Source organism: Apteryx mantelli, chromosome 19 (genome assembly GCF_036417845.1).
Source record: "Apteryx mantelli isolate bAptMan1 chromosome 19, bAptMan1.hap1, whole genome shotgun sequence".
NCBI classification, from domain to species: domain Eukaryota; kingdom Metazoa; phylum Chordata; class Aves; order Apterygiformes; family Apterygidae; genus Apteryx; species Apteryx mantelli.
The window spans coordinates 4,374,860-4,393,482 of NC_089996.1; the positions used below are offsets into that span (position 1 = coordinate 4,374,860).

General features: G+C 42.1%; 1 protein-coding gene across 1 annotated transcript in view; it reads left to right on the forward strand.

Moving 5' to 3' along the window:
- Window positions 1-18,623, forward strand: part of COX10 (cytochrome c oxidase assembly factor heme A:farnesyltransferase COX10) — a 107,550-nt gene that overhangs the window by 67,578 nt on the left and 21,349 nt on the right. The window contains exon 5 of the mRNA XM_067308377.1: window positions 4,571-4,641. Coding sequence (XP_067164478.1) covers window positions 4,571-4,641 — 71 coding nt within the window. The remainder of the gene's footprint in view (window positions 1-4,570; window positions 4,642-18,623) is intronic.

Sequence of the window (18,623 nt, forward strand, 5' to 3'; positions counted from 1 at the left end):
CTCTTTCGTTCCTATGGAATGATATTTGAGATGCACATTTTTTTCTTTTTCTTTTTTTCTAGAATATCAGGGGAAAATAATTTCAAGTGGAGAGAGAATTTTGCTAAACATCTGGGAATAAAATGTGAAAAGTTTGATAAATGGCATCTTGCTGACATGTAATTGCAACTAGCTCAGTAAAAGAATCTGGGGCATTGCAAATAAAAGGGTTTTTCTTTACTGTAGTTCAATCAGATATGTAATTTAGTTGCATGCAGTTGACAGTAATAGATTATTCAGATTGTCGTTTGGGTTTTAAAAAAAAAAAAGCAAGGAAGTTCAGATTTCAGTCATACAGTAATCTTAATTTCGTTAGCAGCCGTGTCTGTATAATACAGAGGCTGACATTGTTTGACTGCTTAACCCAGCGGAGAAGTTTCCTGTTCAGAATACATATTATATTCAGGGGTTAACAACGGTATAGTAAATATATGCAAATATTTCATACACTGATTATAGTATTGGCAGATTATGCCAATAACTCAACTGCATAAGTTTCAATTCTTTCAAAAGTGTTGTGTCCAACCGTTCCTTTCAGTCATTTTATATTTGAGATGCATTGAATTTAAAACCGATGCATTATTTTGATTATATCCATTGCACACTGACTACCTTTAGCCAGCTTTAAGTATTTAAGAGCGAGGATCTCCTCATGTGCGCAAATTTATACTGGAAGCAAGCTGACAGCAATCAGATTTTTACAAACATAAATAAAGGCAAAATTGGGTCTTAAAAAAAAGAAAAAAAGAAGAACATAGCCAAAATATTTTCAGGAGAAGGAAAAGACTTCAGCTCTGTAGAATTTTCCCTTGGATTGCTCTACCACTCTGATGTCAACTGAAATTTTTTCTTCATTTAGCGTAATTGTCTCTGAAATGTAACAGTGAAACAAACCATTAGCAAAACGCTGAGCTGTCAGAAGCAATCGCTGGCGTCAGACCCGAGTGGGGCGCTCGCTCTTTTCGGAGCCGAGGTGCTTGCCGCGATGCCGTACACCGAAGCCCCAACGCTTGAACGACAACGTCGTAGCAATGCCAAGCCAAGCTCTGGCTTCGGAGGAAGCTCCCGGCGCTCGGTTCGTAGCTGCCTGTGCAGTTCCTGCCCCATGGATGGATCCGGGCTTTGCTTCCCTTGCCTAATACTGTCACAAAGTGAAAGACCTATAAAACAGTCCTTTTTCTTCCTGGAGTCCTTTCTGGCTCACACGAGGCATTGGCTAAGCAGCCTAAAGACTTGGCTTCGGCACTGCAGATGATAAAGCCAGAAGGCTTTCGAAGTGGGTAGGAGCTGGAAATCGGTACAAAAGTTTTGCAGCTTTTTGCAGCAGGTTTACCAAGAACAAAACGTCTAATCGCTGCATAGCCCCCAGTCCGGTCCCGAGCACAGACGGAGGCAAGAAATCGTAGCAAATTGTGTGTGACCTGGTAATTAGAAGCTGCACTGATCATTTGCATTCCCACACTTCTGTGTTTCTTAACTTCTGAGCCTTTAGCTTTGCAGCTTGTAAAGCAGCCCGGCAAAGCACAGAAATCCCTGCGTGCTGGACCGTGCTAGTCTGCAGATGTGTCGTAGACACTCGGGACTGCAATATTCAGCTGCGGGAAAAGACGACCAGGAATTGCCTGCTGATTTGTGTTGGCCAGCCACCAGAGGGGGATGAGGCATCCCCTTTCCCAGGGGTTTGGCAACTGCTGGCCGCTGGCGGCGGAGCGTGGCTTCGGGGGTCCTGGCTTCAGCGGGGAGCGACGGTCAGCTCGTCGCAGGCTTCCCCCTCCGCTGCCGCTGCTCCTGCCGCTGCCCCTGCTGCTGCCCCTTGCGTCTTGTCTGCTCTTTTCCCTGCCGCCTGCATAAATCTTATTCCTTTACCAGATTTGGACGGTTTCCCAAGGATGGCAGAACACGAAGGTGATTCCCACTGCCAGATTTGTTGCCTTTAGAGCATAGTGTTAGCAAGTTTTGTTTAAACAGAGAAAATTCAGTGTGCGTGCTCGAGCGCGTGCGCACACATACGCACTCCCACTCTTAAACATGCAGGATTTTCTTACAACCTGATTCTTGGGAATGGATAAAACCGTCAGGAGTAAGTAATTCAGGGTAGGCGTCCGTGGTTAAAAATGTCACCACGACTGGCGGATGCTGTGGGCTGTGTCAGGCAGGATGATCCGTGGGTGTCTCATCCGTGCTGTGCCTGCAATACTTTGGAGCAACAGCAGAGGTTCCCAAATTGTTTTACACTAATTGCTTCAAAGTAGGAGACAGCAGAGGTGGTTTCTGTGATCTCTGTACGCCTGTAAAAGAACCTTCCTTCCCTGGATCTGCAAGGTAGAAACCTTTGTCTATAGGTGTTACTGTCAGTCAACTGGTTAGTTAGAGCTCAGCAGCTTGTTAACATTAGTTTTCTGCCTTGCAGAGCATCGTCTGCGGGTCGTTCACCGTCTTCTGCTCACGGCATGTGCTGCAGAAAGCCAGCCTGTCCCCACTCGTGTCTCGGGACGTAGGAGCTAGGGCTATGGCCAGGCGAAGCAGCAGGTGGGTGGGTGGGTGTTGGAGCGGGATGTCGGTTGGTGGTAGAGGTGGAGGAGCTGTGGTTGGGTTCTGGCTTGGGGGAGAAGGGAACAAGAGGAATATCTACACTGTGGTTAAAGCTGTTAAAGAAAAGTTGTAAACATTTAGCATCAGACGTATAAACGGAGGTGTTTAGCCACACGAGAGCTGGCTCTCAGTTACCTGGCGAGGGAGTCTGTCATTACACCAACAACGGCGTGGACCTTGGCAGGAGGATAGTACCCTCCCGACCGCCCTACGTGCCCAGCCACGTGCAAAGGGGGTGGTTTCGAATTAGCTCAGGTGTATTTAGGTGGCCTCCAGCTGCCCCTTGGGTGCATTAATGGGATGCTCTGCATTCTGCTCATGCTTTTCTCTCTCTCTACACCCCAAAAGGTTATACAGGCAAAGGCTGTTCTGTCCCAACAATCTTTTCTGGTTTACCATGTACTGCTTGTGCTCCTGATGTCCCTGTTCGCTGTCTTTTCAACTCTGTATGTTCTGTGTTTGGAAAAGTCTGTCTCTGCTCGTCTCCTCAAAGAACTTTTTGGATCCTTTCCCCAAGTCTCTCTTCAAGCAGTTCATCTTTTCCCCTCCTCCTCTTTGCTTGATCTGACTTGCATCATTGTGGCTGTTGGCTATTTAGGAAGGTCGCGTAGTCTAGTAGCATTTGTGTAGCGCTGAACTCGAATGAATTTTATTCCTCTGGTGCTGCTTGTACAGAAATGCTTGTGTTTAGATTTATTACAGTCCCGTTGTTTATTCATGGCAATAATTTTTGTGTGGCTGAAAAGATAAATGTTTGAAATGCTTGGAATTTTGCAATGCATAAATTAAAAACAAAATCCGTGGATATTTGGGTTTTGCACGGATTTCAGCGAACATTTTCACTTTGCAATGGGCATGGCAGCCCCATTAGGTAGCAAGGCCAGTAATGTGGCACTGTAAATCAGGATGTTTGTTAAATTTGTCTTCCATTGTGTAAAAGGATACATTAGCTTGCTGAAATCATATAGGTTTTATCATATAGGCACCTTATAAATCTATCTACCATTCAATGATACTCAGGATATTATCAGTCCGATTGTTTGAAATTATGGTTTGTTAGCTACTTTTCCTACATATTCAGTGTAATTTGGATCCTACCTTAAAACCTCAGACGTAGCTTCAACAGAAAATACTCTTTCTGTAAATACATAATGCCCTTTCTAGATGCTTTTTATTATTTTTATTATTATTTTGCACATGTAAAGCTTAATGTTTTTACTGTTTTCTGTATGGAAAACTGCATTCAGCTTTTCCAGGAACATTCTGCAAAAAAAAAGATAATGCAAAAGCCTAAAGGAATTCATAGCATGATGATAGTGCTGCCTAAATTTTCCCATAGGCGGTGTTTAAAGTCAATTTGGGTTGTGACATTAAATAACACCATATGGTGCGTTCATTCCCTGCTGTTAGAGCTAGATGCTCAGAGCAGTTTCAGTAGCATTTTACAAGAGTTGATTGATTTTTGGGTGGGTTATGGGTTCTCAGAAGTTAGATGATCTTGAAAAAATGTATAGCATTCGTCTTTTGAATACCAGAAGCACAACATTACAAGGTCTGTTTGTATTAATATAAAACTGGGGGCAGAGCTGTATGTGTATATATGTGTGTGTGTATATATATATACGCATAATTGCATATGTATAAAAGCTGTGTCAAACATGTCAAGAACAAAGTCTGGAATCAAGCTCTGCTTCACATGCTTAACCTTGGGGGACTTGGACAAACTATTTTTGTCCTCCAGGTGATTTCCTTTCTAAGGGGATGCCAAAAGTATTAACAGAGACTCTCCAAGCTCGGTAAAAGGAGTTTGCCATTTTAGCTGTGTTTCTGAACCTTCAGAAGTAGAGAAGAAAAGCACCTGCAGATGCAGACAGTACATGGCACGCGTGGCACGTGTCGGCAGCCTTTCATTTCCATTCTTCCCTTTCTTTTCTTTCAGTTCTTTGAGGTTCCCTTTGACTCCAATATGAACAGGACAAAAAACAGACCACTGGTGCGAGGACAGATCAGGTAAGGCTCTGCACACCTGCTCCAGCTAATGAAAAGTGAGTCTTAATGTTCCTTTTATGTGTCTCCAGGCTTCCCTTTCTCTCTCTTTCTCCTTCAGATGAGGCAGAAGAGCAATTTATAGACAAAAGGCTCTGAAAGAAATGCATCTCTCTGTGCTCTGATATTTCTTGATGTTTATGACCGTTATGTGAGAAGTTTGCCTTATCAGTTGTCCTCTAAAATACAGAATTGCTCGGGAGAGCAAAGGTACCACTCGTGCCATGCGTTTCTGCGTGGGTAACAAAACTGCAGGCACCACGTGGTAGCGAGTGGTTATAGTCCACTGGACTTTTGCATTAGCTTGTAACAGTAAAGCTTCAACATTTCACATCTTAGAACGAATTCAGGATCATTTAGTAAAACTTTTTATTACAACCGTTTATCTGTTAGATCACATATATTCATTTTAATTTCCTGAGAAAAGAATTTGGAGCTCATTTCCTTTACAGTTTTATAAATTGTCCTACAGATGTCCTGTAAAAAATCACCTAAACAGACCATCAGTCTTCTCTTTTGGCTGTTTGGTAAGACACCGTGTTTTCTTTGCCTTTTCTACATGTTTATTATAAAGCTGGAATGAAAACTGAAAATGGTGGCATGTTAAGAACATAGTTTTAAAATTTATCATTTAGCTTCTCATCATCCCATATGTAAATTAAAGAAACCGCCCAGGAGTAACATAAGGTTTCCCTTAAAAAAAAATCCCTCAGTCACTCTGATTTCTGGATTGTATATCAGTTCAGTTTCTCAAAGGCTTGTTTCCAGCTAAAAAAACAAAATGAAAAAGAACATCAACAAAAACTATAACTTATTTGCAAACTAAAACTGAAGGCCCAATTCATAAATGATTCAACAAACAATTTTAGTATTGCATTTCTATGATTTGTGCCAAGGATTATTTATAACAAAATTATGTTTTCCCTTAGGCTTCTGTGAACAGTTGGTCCTATTTATTTCTGTGTTTTATCCATCACCTTTGGAGGACTGGAAAAAAAAAATGTGATGGATGAAATTACAAGAAAATTGAGACAAAATAGTAAAGTGAACCCCGGGGGTAAATTCAGTCTCATTGTAAATAGAGTGCTTCAATGAACTTGTTCTGATTTGTTCGCTGAGATGGCGCTAATTACAGATTCCTGAGTTCAGTTAATTTTACTTAAAAACATATTTTAGGGACCACTGTAGGGAGGACGTCTGTTGTGCATACAGTAAGTCTGTTTTAATTGCTTGATTGTAACAGTTCAGGGGAGCTGCACCTCTGCCCTCCTGTTTCTCCTTTAGCACTCGAAAAAGGAACCCTGGCTTCCTCCGTTCCAGCCTTTTAGGAAGAAGGGTGTTGGAGGGAGATGCTGTTTATTATTATTATTATTATTATTGTCGTCTAGTAGCATTGCTTGGAGTCCGAAATACAGCTCAGAAACTTTTTGACAACTTTTGATTTACAGAAAGCAATCTTTTTAATAAGTTTCCAGCGTCCTTACATGAACTTCACTGTCAACTGAATGCATCGCAGATTGGCAAAACCATATTTAACGTATTTTCTTACTTCCCCCTTTCATATTTGCTTTCACCACAAAATGGTAATTTTGGGGACCTTGGGTAATCGCTCATCAATCTATCTACCTGACTGTCAACAGCTAATTTAGAGTTCTTTAAAGTGTCACTTACCTTGAATAATGCTGGCCTAATTCCCTGTAGGCTTTTGAACACGCAGACCTTGGCCGGGGTTATTTCTTTTGCGGTGTGCCAGAGGGGAATAACCCAGTGCAAGGGATCTAACCTTGTTATATTTTGCCGCATATTCCCCGGTGTTATTTGAACTCTTTCATTTCTTGCTGATTAAATAAAACTCTTAAGTGGTTGTGCTAAAAACTAGTCAAAAACAGACTAGTCAGAGAAGGATAAATGATATGTAAGAGGCTGGTATCTTAGCTCGGGGAAAGCATCCAGAAAATTTTGGGTATGTACCGAGTTCTTGCCCAAAATTTGTTTGACATTTGAGGTTTGAAATTTTCCCCTCTCCAACTGCTTCATATAATAAAATTTCTGATGCTTTTTTAATTCTGTGTATTGTAACACCTGTAGTATGCGGTGCGAAATAGGCATCATTTAAGATCCACCTTCATTTCCATTTTGCATAAACATATTGATATTTCCTTTATTTTTCCTTTTTTCTTTTCTTTTTTTTTTTTGGCATAAGTTTTTCATTACAGAAAGTATAGGTGTGTTACAGTATAGGTGGCAGGGTCATACCAGGTTTAGTATGATTCAGTTCTGAGCTTGAGATTCCCTCTGCAGTGTGAAACACCGTAGTCTTGGCTTCCTGCACCTCCTTGGAAAGATTTTTGGTGGTGGCTGCCAGATAAGCTGATGGCTTTCTTGTGACCTTCTGCCTGCTGAGCAACTGCCCTGCGACCAGCGACTTTTTCTAAGAGGTTGTTGCATATTCAAGACAATTTTTTGATGCTTTGAGCTTGGGCTAGAATCCAAGTGGTATCCCTCAGTGAGGAGCCCGTGGTGCCACGGAGCCAGTCGGTGCCTACGTGAGCCTGCGCCTCTGTTTTGGGTAGTCTCCTGGACAGAATTGTCTCATTAGGCAACGCTATGCTGTAGTCGTGAAATTGTTCCCACATGTTTCAATTTGCGGCCTCCACTTGGAGTTCCAGCCCCGAGTTAGGCTTAAGAGAAGCGGTCAGTTTTAACTGGACTCGGTTTTAATGTTTCTCCCCATCCTTTCTGTCTGAAGCCTTTGCTTGGAGAAAATGAAACAAAATCCATCTTGGCAACGCATTTGTGTTTGTTTTACCTATACGTTGTTCATGTGGTTCCAGAGTTCCCACAACGGAGCCTTTTCGACAGGTTTCTGAGAACTTGACCATTTTCTTTGGCTTCAGAGAGGAACTCAATATCTGTCGAAGGGAAACGCATCCAGACAGGGCTTGCGCTGCGAAGCGTGCATGTGGTCGTAGTCTCTGAGGCTCGATCAGCAGTAAAGATGATCACTATTTTACTCGTCACGCTTGAAGTGTTTAAATTAGGCAACGTTAGCCTGGCCAGTATGCCAGATAGTGCCGTACGACTCATGAGCCAGTTCTGCAAAGATCTCTAGAAGGATGGGATTTGGAAAAACAATCATCTCCCATCCTTTGTGAAGTCCTCTCTGTATTGGATCAACTTTCTTGGCTGAAATAGCTGTCTGGAGGCTCAGTATGCCCCCCTTGGTCTGGCCATGACACCAGGCAAACCAAACATGCAGTGACACAGGAGGACTCTGCAGAGCTGCTGTATGTAGCAAAAGAGTATGTGCCCCTTTTTTGCTAGCCCCAAAACCACTGCCAGTGGTGCGCTGACGCTGTCGCTAGGTCTGTGACAAACAGCACCCGATAGCTCATTGACTGCTTGCTTTACAACGTCCTATTTAATTTGTAGGGCCTGGGGAAAAAATATTTCCCTTTGAGCAATGAGACGTAACCGTTCTTATTCTCTATTCAGAGAGTAATCAGAGACATCCTGTTGCAAAAATAACAAGAGGGGAACCAAACGCAGCATGCCGCTAAACGCCATCCATCATCGCAGCCTGCCCACACGTCCTCCCCCCTCCCCTGACCCCTCAAGTCTTGTTTGGAAATACAAACAACTTAAAATGCTTTTCATGCTTTGGTCGCAGTGTTAAACTCGTGGAACGTTGTTTGCGTTTTGCCTTTTAGCAGCAGCTGATGCTGGTTTGCCTGCTACGAATTGTTTTTTGTTGTTGACAAGCAAAATTTGGATGCGCTCGCACCGCGTTTGATTTGACCGAAATGGCAGCAGCCTTTCCTAGTTTCCTGTTGCGTATGATTTATCCCTTGCTTTCTTAAGTAATGGATTTAATTTTCCTGCAGATTAATTTTAATAAATCTCGAGTATTAGCAGCAGCAGCTGAGTTAGTTTAGCCTCTCGAATGACAAGTGTCCCGATCCATTATATTGTCGAAAGCGACAGTCTTGACCGCCCTTCCACACAGAACTGCATACGCTCTTGTTAAAAAGCAGCTGTTTTTATGAACTTGCAGTGCTGCTGGATTTGCTGTGCTAAGCACTCATAAAAACTTAATAGTTGTACAGGAATAGCTTTTCATCAAAAAAAAGATGGGGGGAGTTCCATCTCGGTCATCAAACAGCATTTTCTAAATAACTGACTCATTCGCGACCATGGTCCCAGTTGTGGTCCCACAGGATTTTGCAAGTAGCCACTGGTGTCTGCATCAGGTCTTACTGCCCGTGGCTTTGGGCACGCTTGTCCTCAGTTTGCCGCAGGTTTAGCGTCAGGTCTGCACACAGGGCCAGGAAGCATTGCACATGCGGTGTCAGAAGATAGTTGGGGTTGGAGGGACCTCAGGAGATCCCCAGTCCAACCTGCTCAAAGCAGGGGAAGCGATGAGATCATCAGGGCTTTGTCCAGTCTGGTCTTAAAAACCTCCAATATGTGCATAACCTCCAATATGTGCTATGGAATATAACTGCATTCTCCTTATGCAGAGTATTTGCACTCTCAAGCTCGCTTTTCCTTGTGCATTTAAGAAGTTTAAGTCTCTTAACTTGGAAGAAGTCATAACACTGCTAATGCCTTGGAGGTTTCCAAAGGAAGAAATCTTAAAGTTGTTTGGAAAATCTTTTCCCTGGAATCCTATTAATCTCCTCACTTAGCAAAGCACATGGAGTGCATGTGCATGAAATATGAACTTCCTAGTTCTGGTGGCCACTGTAAGTTGTTATTGCAATTAATGAAAACTGTGTCATGCTTTTCCTACTTGTGGGCATGTATGAGTGAAGTGTTGACTTTTAGGTTAAACTATAAACCAAGGTCTTGAAGAATCCAACCAAAAAGAGCTTCTAAGCTAGTAATCTCACTCACTGATTGGCTTCTATTTATGAACAATTGCAAATATATAACTTGGAGATTCATAAACTGGTAGAAAACTGCAGTGTGTTGGGCTTTCTGTATTTATTCGAGCTCTCCAGACACGGTTGCTGGTACTAGCCCTGCGGCTACTGCAAGTGTAGCAAAACTAGTCCCCGCTGGAAAAGTGTGAGTGCTTTACAAAAAATCTTCTCCTGTAATCGCTGTTGATAACTCAGTATAATTAGCTTAATTCTTTGCTGGCTAACACTAATGTAAATCAGGAATGTGTCTCCTACGGATGTCAGTGGAGTTACCCTGATGTAAGTGAGGAAATCCATGTCCTGAGCTTATGCTGAAACTTGCATTCAGCTTTTAGCCAATCTGGTGGTTTAAGCCAGAAGTTTAAAATCTCCCCAAGGGCTTCGGTACAACTTTGGTTCCCATTTAAAGATCAGCCTCTACTTAGCTGACTGGTCTGGTCCCTTGGGTGGTCATTTCAGATAGGTTTCATTGTATTTAAGTTAAAGCAAATAAAACAAAAACTCCATAAATCTACAGTTCTTCCCAAATAATCATTTTTAAGAGATCAGATGCTCGTTCCCTGCAGGGAAACATTCCAATATTTTGTTTAGAAAATACCTCATTTTAAAGGGACTGCCCTGAGATCTTTTGCATGATAAAAATGTTTCTTTTTGCAGTGGGAGGCTTTCCTCTTGTTTAAACAGGGCACAATTCAAAGCAGACACCACCACAGCAGCCTTTTCAAGCAACTTTTATCCTGCTTGTATGCAACCTTTATTATTTGAAAACAAGAAAATGTGTTCTGTCCCCACCACCACCCTTCAGGCTTCCTTTTTTCCTCCCATGTTTTCCAGAAGCTGTAATTGCCTGTATTTGTTATACAAGAAATTAAAAAAGGCAGCTTGATATTTTTGACTTGTACAATTGCTTGTAAAAATGTAGTCCTTGGCGTTTTGAACAGCAGGGTATTTTTCTTTCTTTTTCTCTTTCTGGCATGGCCACGTCATAGAGAGGAGGGGGGAGAAACCTTGAGGCTAAAACACAGTTTAATGAGAATAAAACCCACATCAAAGGGTGGGCTAATGGAATGATATAATGCTTACTGTGTCACTTTCCCAAAGGGGATATGGATGACAGTACTTATATTTCAATTGTCTATTCACTGTCTGCATAAGATGTTGATTAAATGGGTCTGAGGTATTAGAGTCCTTTTGTAGGATTCACAGAAAAATGGAGATACTGCACATTATCCTCAGATCAGAATGTGTATTAGCAGGAAATTATGTAGCTCTAACTACGTAGATGTTTTGTTTCTTAAGGCAGTAAGAAGGGTTGTTTTATGAACGCCAACGTTACATTCGGACTCATCTTGGCCAAGACCAAGAAGTTGCCTGCTGTTCAATGTGCACCGTCTGCCAGCTCCTCCTGCCTGAAAATCGTTCGGCAGCAGCTCAATAGAGACATTCCTCCGCAGGCAGCGCGCCGTTTGTTAAATATAAATCCCGCGGAAATGCTTGACCCCTCACGCCTTGCTGCTTTTCAGTGCAGCCGAGGGGCTTTTACCGCCAAATTATGTATCAGACCCTTTAGTCGCGGGGGGGGGCAGTGGCTAGGTTTGAGCGCGTTGTGCGCCGCGTCCCGTCGGGAAGCGCCCCAGATGCTCATGTATAAACCAGGAGTCACGGTGCGTTTGGCTATAGAGCTGCTCCGTCTGCTTGCGAGGAGCGCTGCGGAGCAGGCTCCTGATGGAGATGTCTTATCCGCTCGTGTCAGCTCCTCGCCGGGGGGCAGAGCCTGGGCAGCGCGCGGGAGTCAAACTGTTGGATACTAATCCTTCAGTTTTTCTGTCCGATATGAATGGATCTTTCGGACATCACTTTTAGCCACTGATTTTTATTTATTTATTTTTTTTAACTGATTTGGGATGAGTGGTTTTCTCCAAAGGTGGTTGCTAAAGTGAATTTCCCCTCTGTGACGCCACGCAACCGAGTTAAAACAATGTTTCCAGCCCAGGATCCTGCCCCTAACTTACGCGCAGGGTTTTCCTCTTGCTTCTTCTTTCCATGTCTGTCAAACATTTCAGGTTCGTGTTTGTAAATTCTGGCTTAATGCAGTCCAAATCCCCACACTTTGTTCCGTGTGTTAGTATTGAACCTTATCTGCTTTAAGCACAGCAGCATCATTCTTCAGCGTGTGCCAAGCGATCAAGGAAACGTCGCTACTCAACAAGTCCATTATGGAGCTGCCTCTGATTATAAGCCGCTCTACCTTGATTTCTGTTTACAGTAAGTTGTGTTAGAAGTGCACTTCTTTCTAGAAAGGACAGAGTTTATCATGCCTTATACAAGTTCTAACTTACGTGTTATCAGCTTGGCGAGCCAGCTATAAAAGAGGTTTTTCTTGCACTCTAATTAGCTTGGCGGACACGGGCTCTTGCTGTTCGGTCTTTGTGACTAGGAAAGCTTCATTCCTGAGGTTAAGAGATGCGGAGAACCTCTTTGACATGTTTTATTGAAAATTTCTTGATAAGGACGTGGAATCGCGTGGAATATTATATTATAAATCATGCAGTAAGGGAGCTTGAGCCACCGTGACGCGTTGCTGCCCTTGTGTAATAATAATACCTTATATGCATGCACTTTGTATATGTGTGGGGTTTTTTTGTTTTTTTTTTAACTTTTTCCTCTGGACATTTGTAAAATGTAGCTCCAGATGTCACCATATTAGATGAAAAACCCAAATAATATAGAAGCCCCAAAATACAACTGTTCTTATCCTCTTCTCTCGTGTGGGAAAACGGAAACTTTGTCTTGGTGCAGCACTCTGGTATATGACAGCACTCATGGTTTAAAAAATATTTTTGAGCTGCCCCTAGTGTAGATCCAGTCGTCTTTTAGAGGTGAGATTTTATTTTATTTTGGCTTCCCAAAAGCACTGTGTGTTCAGTTTTGTGGTATGGAAGAGGAACCCTAAGTTCAAACCTGTTAAACAGCAGAAATGGAGCCTCTGAGGGTTCGGTTCTTGCTGTACAGCCCTGGGACGGAGTCACACGACCCTGGTCCTTTAGCAGTAGATCGTGCCAAATGTCCCCACTGTTCCTGGCGAGTGTTTTGTGCTTTTTTTCCTAGGTTCCTGACAAGTTATTCATGTCAGTCCTGGTTTCAGTCACTCAAACAGTGAGATATCCGTGTCTTCTTCTGATGGACCATCAGGTAGTTTGCGTTGCCACTGTCCATGTTTGCATGCTCAGTATGATCAGTCATAGGTGAATTTAGGAATAAGTTGAAAATGGGAAAAATCCCAACTAAAGCCATGTACCAGTGAAGAAAGGATAGCTTGGACAGCTAAACATAGGTTCTTTTTTTTTATTTTTATTTTTTAATGGAGTAGTACCTTAGAAAAAGTTCTTCATTTTGGCAGTTGCTGCCAGGCTGTGGAGCTTTCATTTCCCTGGGACCTTCTGCTGAGGTTGGCTTTCTTTGCTTTTTGGGGGATAACAGATTTCTTGTTTTCTGCTCTCAATGTCAGAGGATAAAAAGAGAATCTCTGCATTCCCAAATATTCCAGGCTGTTTTTAAAGGACACTCTTGGACCCAAAGTAGCTAGACCAAAGCCTGTAGAAAGATGGTTAGCCCTAGAGTCAATTTAGGAGTATATCCTGTGCTTAGTCCTCCACATCTCCTACCCTCTGCTGAGGACTTTTCATTTTGCTCCTATTAGAATTTTCAAGTACCTTAAAACTAGTTTGTATTTAGATGTTATCATGTTTGAACATAACGGAGAGCAGTTTTGTTGGTCAACTCAGTGGTGACACATGCGAGCCATGTCTGGCGGTGCTGAAGGTGACAGTGCTTGGCTTACCGTGACAGATATGGCAGAGTCATGTCTTCTCGTACAGCAGTTTGCATTCAAATACAAGCACGTGCTAATCTGAAGAATTCTGATATGTTGAAAAAACTCTAAAATTGTCTATCCGGTTTAATTTTTTTGTTGTTTTTGTGGACAATTTTTTGCTGACCATTCACTGTCTGTATCATTGCTATCTATAAAATAGCCTGCCTGGGGTGATCTACAGCAGCAGCATGGTGGGCAGCTCTCTCTTATGGTAACTTTTATGTTTACACGGTACTTTCTTTCAACTGGAAGAATCACCTCTCAGGTGAAAGATAGCAGCTACTTAAGAGCATCCTGTAGAGTCTTAAAATGATCCGTGAGGATCAAATGCAGGCTTACAGGCTGCAGAGGGAACTGCAGGTAGGCAGGAACTATTTTCTTAAATTGCAATTTGGCAGGCTCATCTGCTCAATGGCTCTTCCACTGAATAATGTCTAGAGCCTGGATTTTCCCTCTGCTGCAGACCATTGCTGCTTGTCCTGTTCTTTCTGGAGGTAGTGAATGACTTATTTTGCTCATTTTCATTGCTTCCAGGAAGGTATTTAGAGTTTGTGATCCTGTCCTTCATAGTCTAGAATGGCTGGATGATCTTTTCTTTGAGAAGAGGTTGATAAATACTCTGGAACTTCAGTTTTCTCCATCTTAATGAGACTGAGAGCTAGCCTGAGACTCCTTTATCAGCTGCTTTCTAAACGTTGGCTGAAGGTTGAGCAGAAGCACATGTTAGATCCTATTCTATAATCGCCCTAAATCACAGAAAAACATTTCTAGAGAGAACGTATTACCCATTCGATTTGTCAGCTGGTCGCTGGTTCTTAAATGAATAGAGAATTGAGTTTTTAAAATAAAATGAATGGATCACTTAACTGCCATGCTGTAAGGTTACGTTTGTTAGGTTAAAGAGGAGGATTTAGTTTAAATATTATGGGGGCCATTTTTCAAATTTACTGTAGGTTTGTCTTGTAAGCACTTTAAAAAAATATTTACATTTTCATGACTGCAGGGAAGCTGTGATTATTATTCCCCCTATCACTCCTACCTAACAAAGACATATAACAAGGAGCGCGCTAACTCTCTGCAGGGTTGCTTAGAGTTGTTATGATTAGCATTCTGGTGTATATAACAAATGTAATAAGAACGTAAACATTTTAAAAGTATAGGTCCTTTTCATTTTTAATCTCTTGCTCCGAGTGGAGTGATGAGGCCGAATTGGAGTTTCTGCTTAATACCAAAGGGCAGCATAATTTTTCTTTTTCTTTTTTTTTCATGACCGAATGCGCTGTTAGAAACTGCAAGTCTCAGTGGGGTTTCTCTAAGCTGCATCATCCCAAACGTGTGGTTGCTTTGGTCCCAGGCTCTTGAACCTGTGCGCAGTGAAAGACCAGATCCTGACACCGTTTACATGGAGTCACACCAGTAAAAATGAGAGCAGAATAGGGTTAGGAGACGGCTCCGTGCTGGGGGTGCCTTTTTATCCTCGAACTCCAGTTTTTCTTTCCTCTGTTGGGTTCAAATCCTTCTTGCCTTGCCTTAGTGTAAACGTAGCATCTCTGTGGAAACTTTCAGCAAAATCGGTAGAGTCAATTTTGATGTATGCAAGCATAAAAAAGAGAGATGTGTCCCTTCCAAGATGAAGTGATTCCTTTAAAGCAGACTTGTTTGTTTATGATTGTTTTAACGTCCCTCGCTCTGGCGAGGGAGACCGAACATCTGCAGCTCAGATTCTTTAGGAGCTCGGGAAACTAATTGCCTCCAATTTGGTTAAAATACAGTGCCAATTACACTTTTCAATCATAGCTATATACAGCCGTGACGAGAAGGTTTGGACTCCGTGCATGGGTTATTTCTTCCTTGGGAGAGAAATGAATTGACACAGAGACGGGATATTTTATCCTGGTCTGTATTTATTTGCAGTAAGTACACTCTTAAACCACGATGGTAGATAGCGAAGCCAGAGCTTGGTTTGCAATTTAGTGCCAAAAAGCAAGAAAGCAACTCCGTGACAATTTCCAGCCAGTTATAGAGGTTTATCCATCACAGAACTTTATTACCTTCCTTGCCATATATCGAAGTCACTCTTTACTGAATCCCGCCTCACTTCCCTGTTGATGGTCCAGATGTCATTCAAAACCACTTCCAGTTTGGTGCCCGTGGGCCTGGGTTTACCCTTCAGATAGAAGAAGGGTATTAGTGACTCCAAAAAGGGCAATTCATTTCAAAGAGCTTTGCATTTTAAAGAGGTTTATTTGAAACATTCAGGGCTGTAAACCCTTTATCGGGAGACACAATACTATAATGGCAGTCTAAACCCCTTATTTAAGTGCACTTAAATGCTGCCCATTAACCCTGCTCTTTAGGCTGTTTCGGAGCACCATACAAGTTTCTTACCTCTTTTTTGCAGATACTTCCTCCTCGGTTCAGATTTTATATTACAAATGGTTTTTAGAACTTTCCCACAAGGGTTTTTTTTTACACTTGGGGAAGAGTGCTGTCCCATCAGAGATGCTGAACATTTCTGTCGTAGTCATTACCAAAAACTAAATTACAAAACCCCAGTTACAAACATGAGCAGGCAGAATCTACACAAGTGGCTTCTGGCTATGTTAAAAACTGCAGTAGTGTTATACCCAGGTGAAGGGAATCTGATATAAAATCCCAATTCTTGTAGTGCAGGTAGAGCCTGGTCTCCCACAGCAGTGCACCTTTGGGGATGAGACACCAGACAAAGATCTGCGCACGACTCAGGCTTGGAGTCATAAGGCAGAGGTTGAAATAAAGGCTGAATGAAGAAACTGCTTCTTGACCTGTAAAGACGAAGTTAAATAATTCATTAAAGAATAAAAGACTTCACAAAGCTCCCTATTTGTTTGTATTCATAGAGAGTCTCTCATCAGCCGTAAATGATAGACAAGCACATATTCCGCTGCTTCGAGTTGGTGGGGAAGAATTCAACTCCCAATTAAAAGTGCAATTTAGTTTTACATTTTAGTTTTAAAATAAGTCATCCTCCAGCCCTCATCAGGAGTCGTGGACTTTCTTGCATGACTGAGAGAGCATAAATGAATATCTAGTCAGATCTTTTTCTACATTTTTTTTCTTAAAATAGTACCATTTTAGCTCATTGATAGATACTGTTCAGTTTAATGAAATTCTGGTGCTTTGCAAGATTAAGCCTCCGTCAGCAGGTTCTTGGGCCTTTCATAACCTTCAGTCACAATGTAACTGTGGGAGATGGCATAAAAAGTGAGAGCGCAGATTGCTCATGTTTCGTAGAGCTTGTGACTGATACTGAGCAAGATCTACGCGATAGAAAAAAGGCTTCTAGCAATAAATCCATTCTGCCAGTGCTGCAGCTATTTTTCCTTTTAATTGGAAAGAAATTCCTCTCCTTGGAGACTAATCAAATCTGTAATTGAAAGTTGTAGTTGAAGATAAAAATGTTTTGTCAGTCATGCTTTAAGTCCTTTGTAAAAAAAAGATATGCTGTGGGAAAACTGTGCTAACTAGGCGTCGTAATCTGTCATCATGTAGCCACACGGATTGAAAAATCTCACGTCTGAACCTGGATGTTTTTTCTGTCAGGTACCATCCACCATCACATTGTAGGACTCTTCTAGAGTTTAATCCGATGTCTTTTGCAAAAAGCAAGAATCATTTTAGAAGAATCGTCAGTGATGAAGCTGCTGATCCAGACAATGTTGTTCCAGTTTCATTTTCCATTACTGTTGTTGTTTTTACTGTATAACTTTTACAGCTGACAACGGTCACGAATATGGTTTTTATTACTAAAGATATAAATATGCAGCCTGAAAGGATTTGTGTGGAAAGTTAAAATTTAATTTCATTGCTGGTAGATTGCCATAATTTAGTTGTCTGCTGTGACTGCTGATTGATTTTGAAAGCTTTTTTCCTTATTTTGAATTTGGAAGTTATGAGAGTGGGTTTTTTTTTTTTAGCCTCCTATCAAAAATCCTTTCAGGGAAGCTGCTGTTGCTATTTGTGGCAAAATGTGCCTTTTACAGCCATGCGGCTCATTTTTTTGCAGTCAGCTGACTTTATGGCACTAGTGCCAGAAGACAACTCCCCTGCCAGTTCCAGACATCTGTCCATCTGGGGAAGCCAAGCTAGAAATCACGCAAACGCAATCCAGAGGTGTGCGTGAGGGAGATGGACTTTCCTCCCCATTGCCTAAATCGGAGGAGCAGGAGGGCTTCTGCACAGGCGTGGGTTATTGCAATGCATTAGCACCCTCAGCTCCTTGTTTCTCTGGGGTCACCAGTGCTCGTGGGATGGGACTGTCCGTGGTGACCTCTGGGGTTGCTGGCCTTCCTTAATTTTCTTGGTTGATCTCCAAAAGCTGCCAAGGAGGGTTCAGCAGTTCTTGGGTGCTGATCTTAAAGTGGAAAAAAAAAAGAAATCCCTGGCTGATGCTCCTCAAACTGAGGGAGGTGACCAAGTCATTGCTCAGGATCCTGGTAGTCATGATGACCACAGGCTCAGCTCTCACCCTGGGGCTGGTTGGTGGCAACTTAGTGTTGCCTGGCTGCAGGAATTAAAACGATGCCAGGAGATGAGCAAAACTCGGGTGAATCAGAAGCTGCAGAGAATGAGGAATTTCTGAGCTGCGTTAGGTACATTTGTCCTGCAGGTTTCTATGGGCGTTCTCCCCTTTGGAAATTAATTTGGGCTTTCGTGCCCATAAAAACTGTCGTAAGAAAGCAACTTGTGCATCCGTTTCTGTAACCCCTCATTATTGTTGGAAAAATGTAAAAACCTCAGACTGATGCTTTTGTCTGAGTTTGTAAATGGCTTCGGAAACCTTAATAACTTATTGCTGACCTGGAAAAAGTTAGAGGGAGAGTGCTTCCTCTGCCAGCCTTGTACTGGTGACTACTCTGGGGGCATTTTTAGTACCTACAGATTCCAGAAATAATAAGCAGCTTGTGATGCTTACTCCTGAAATTTTATTTTAATTATATTTTTGGAACAATGTTCATACACTGGACTTGTATCTCAGATGGCAATGGTAAAACAAACTTGCAGAGATGAGAATCACACCTGTATTCTTTTTCTGCCAAATAACTTTCTCTGAGCTTCCATCATTTTCAGTTAGCATTCGAGACTGTTTTAGGCTGTTCCTCCTCATA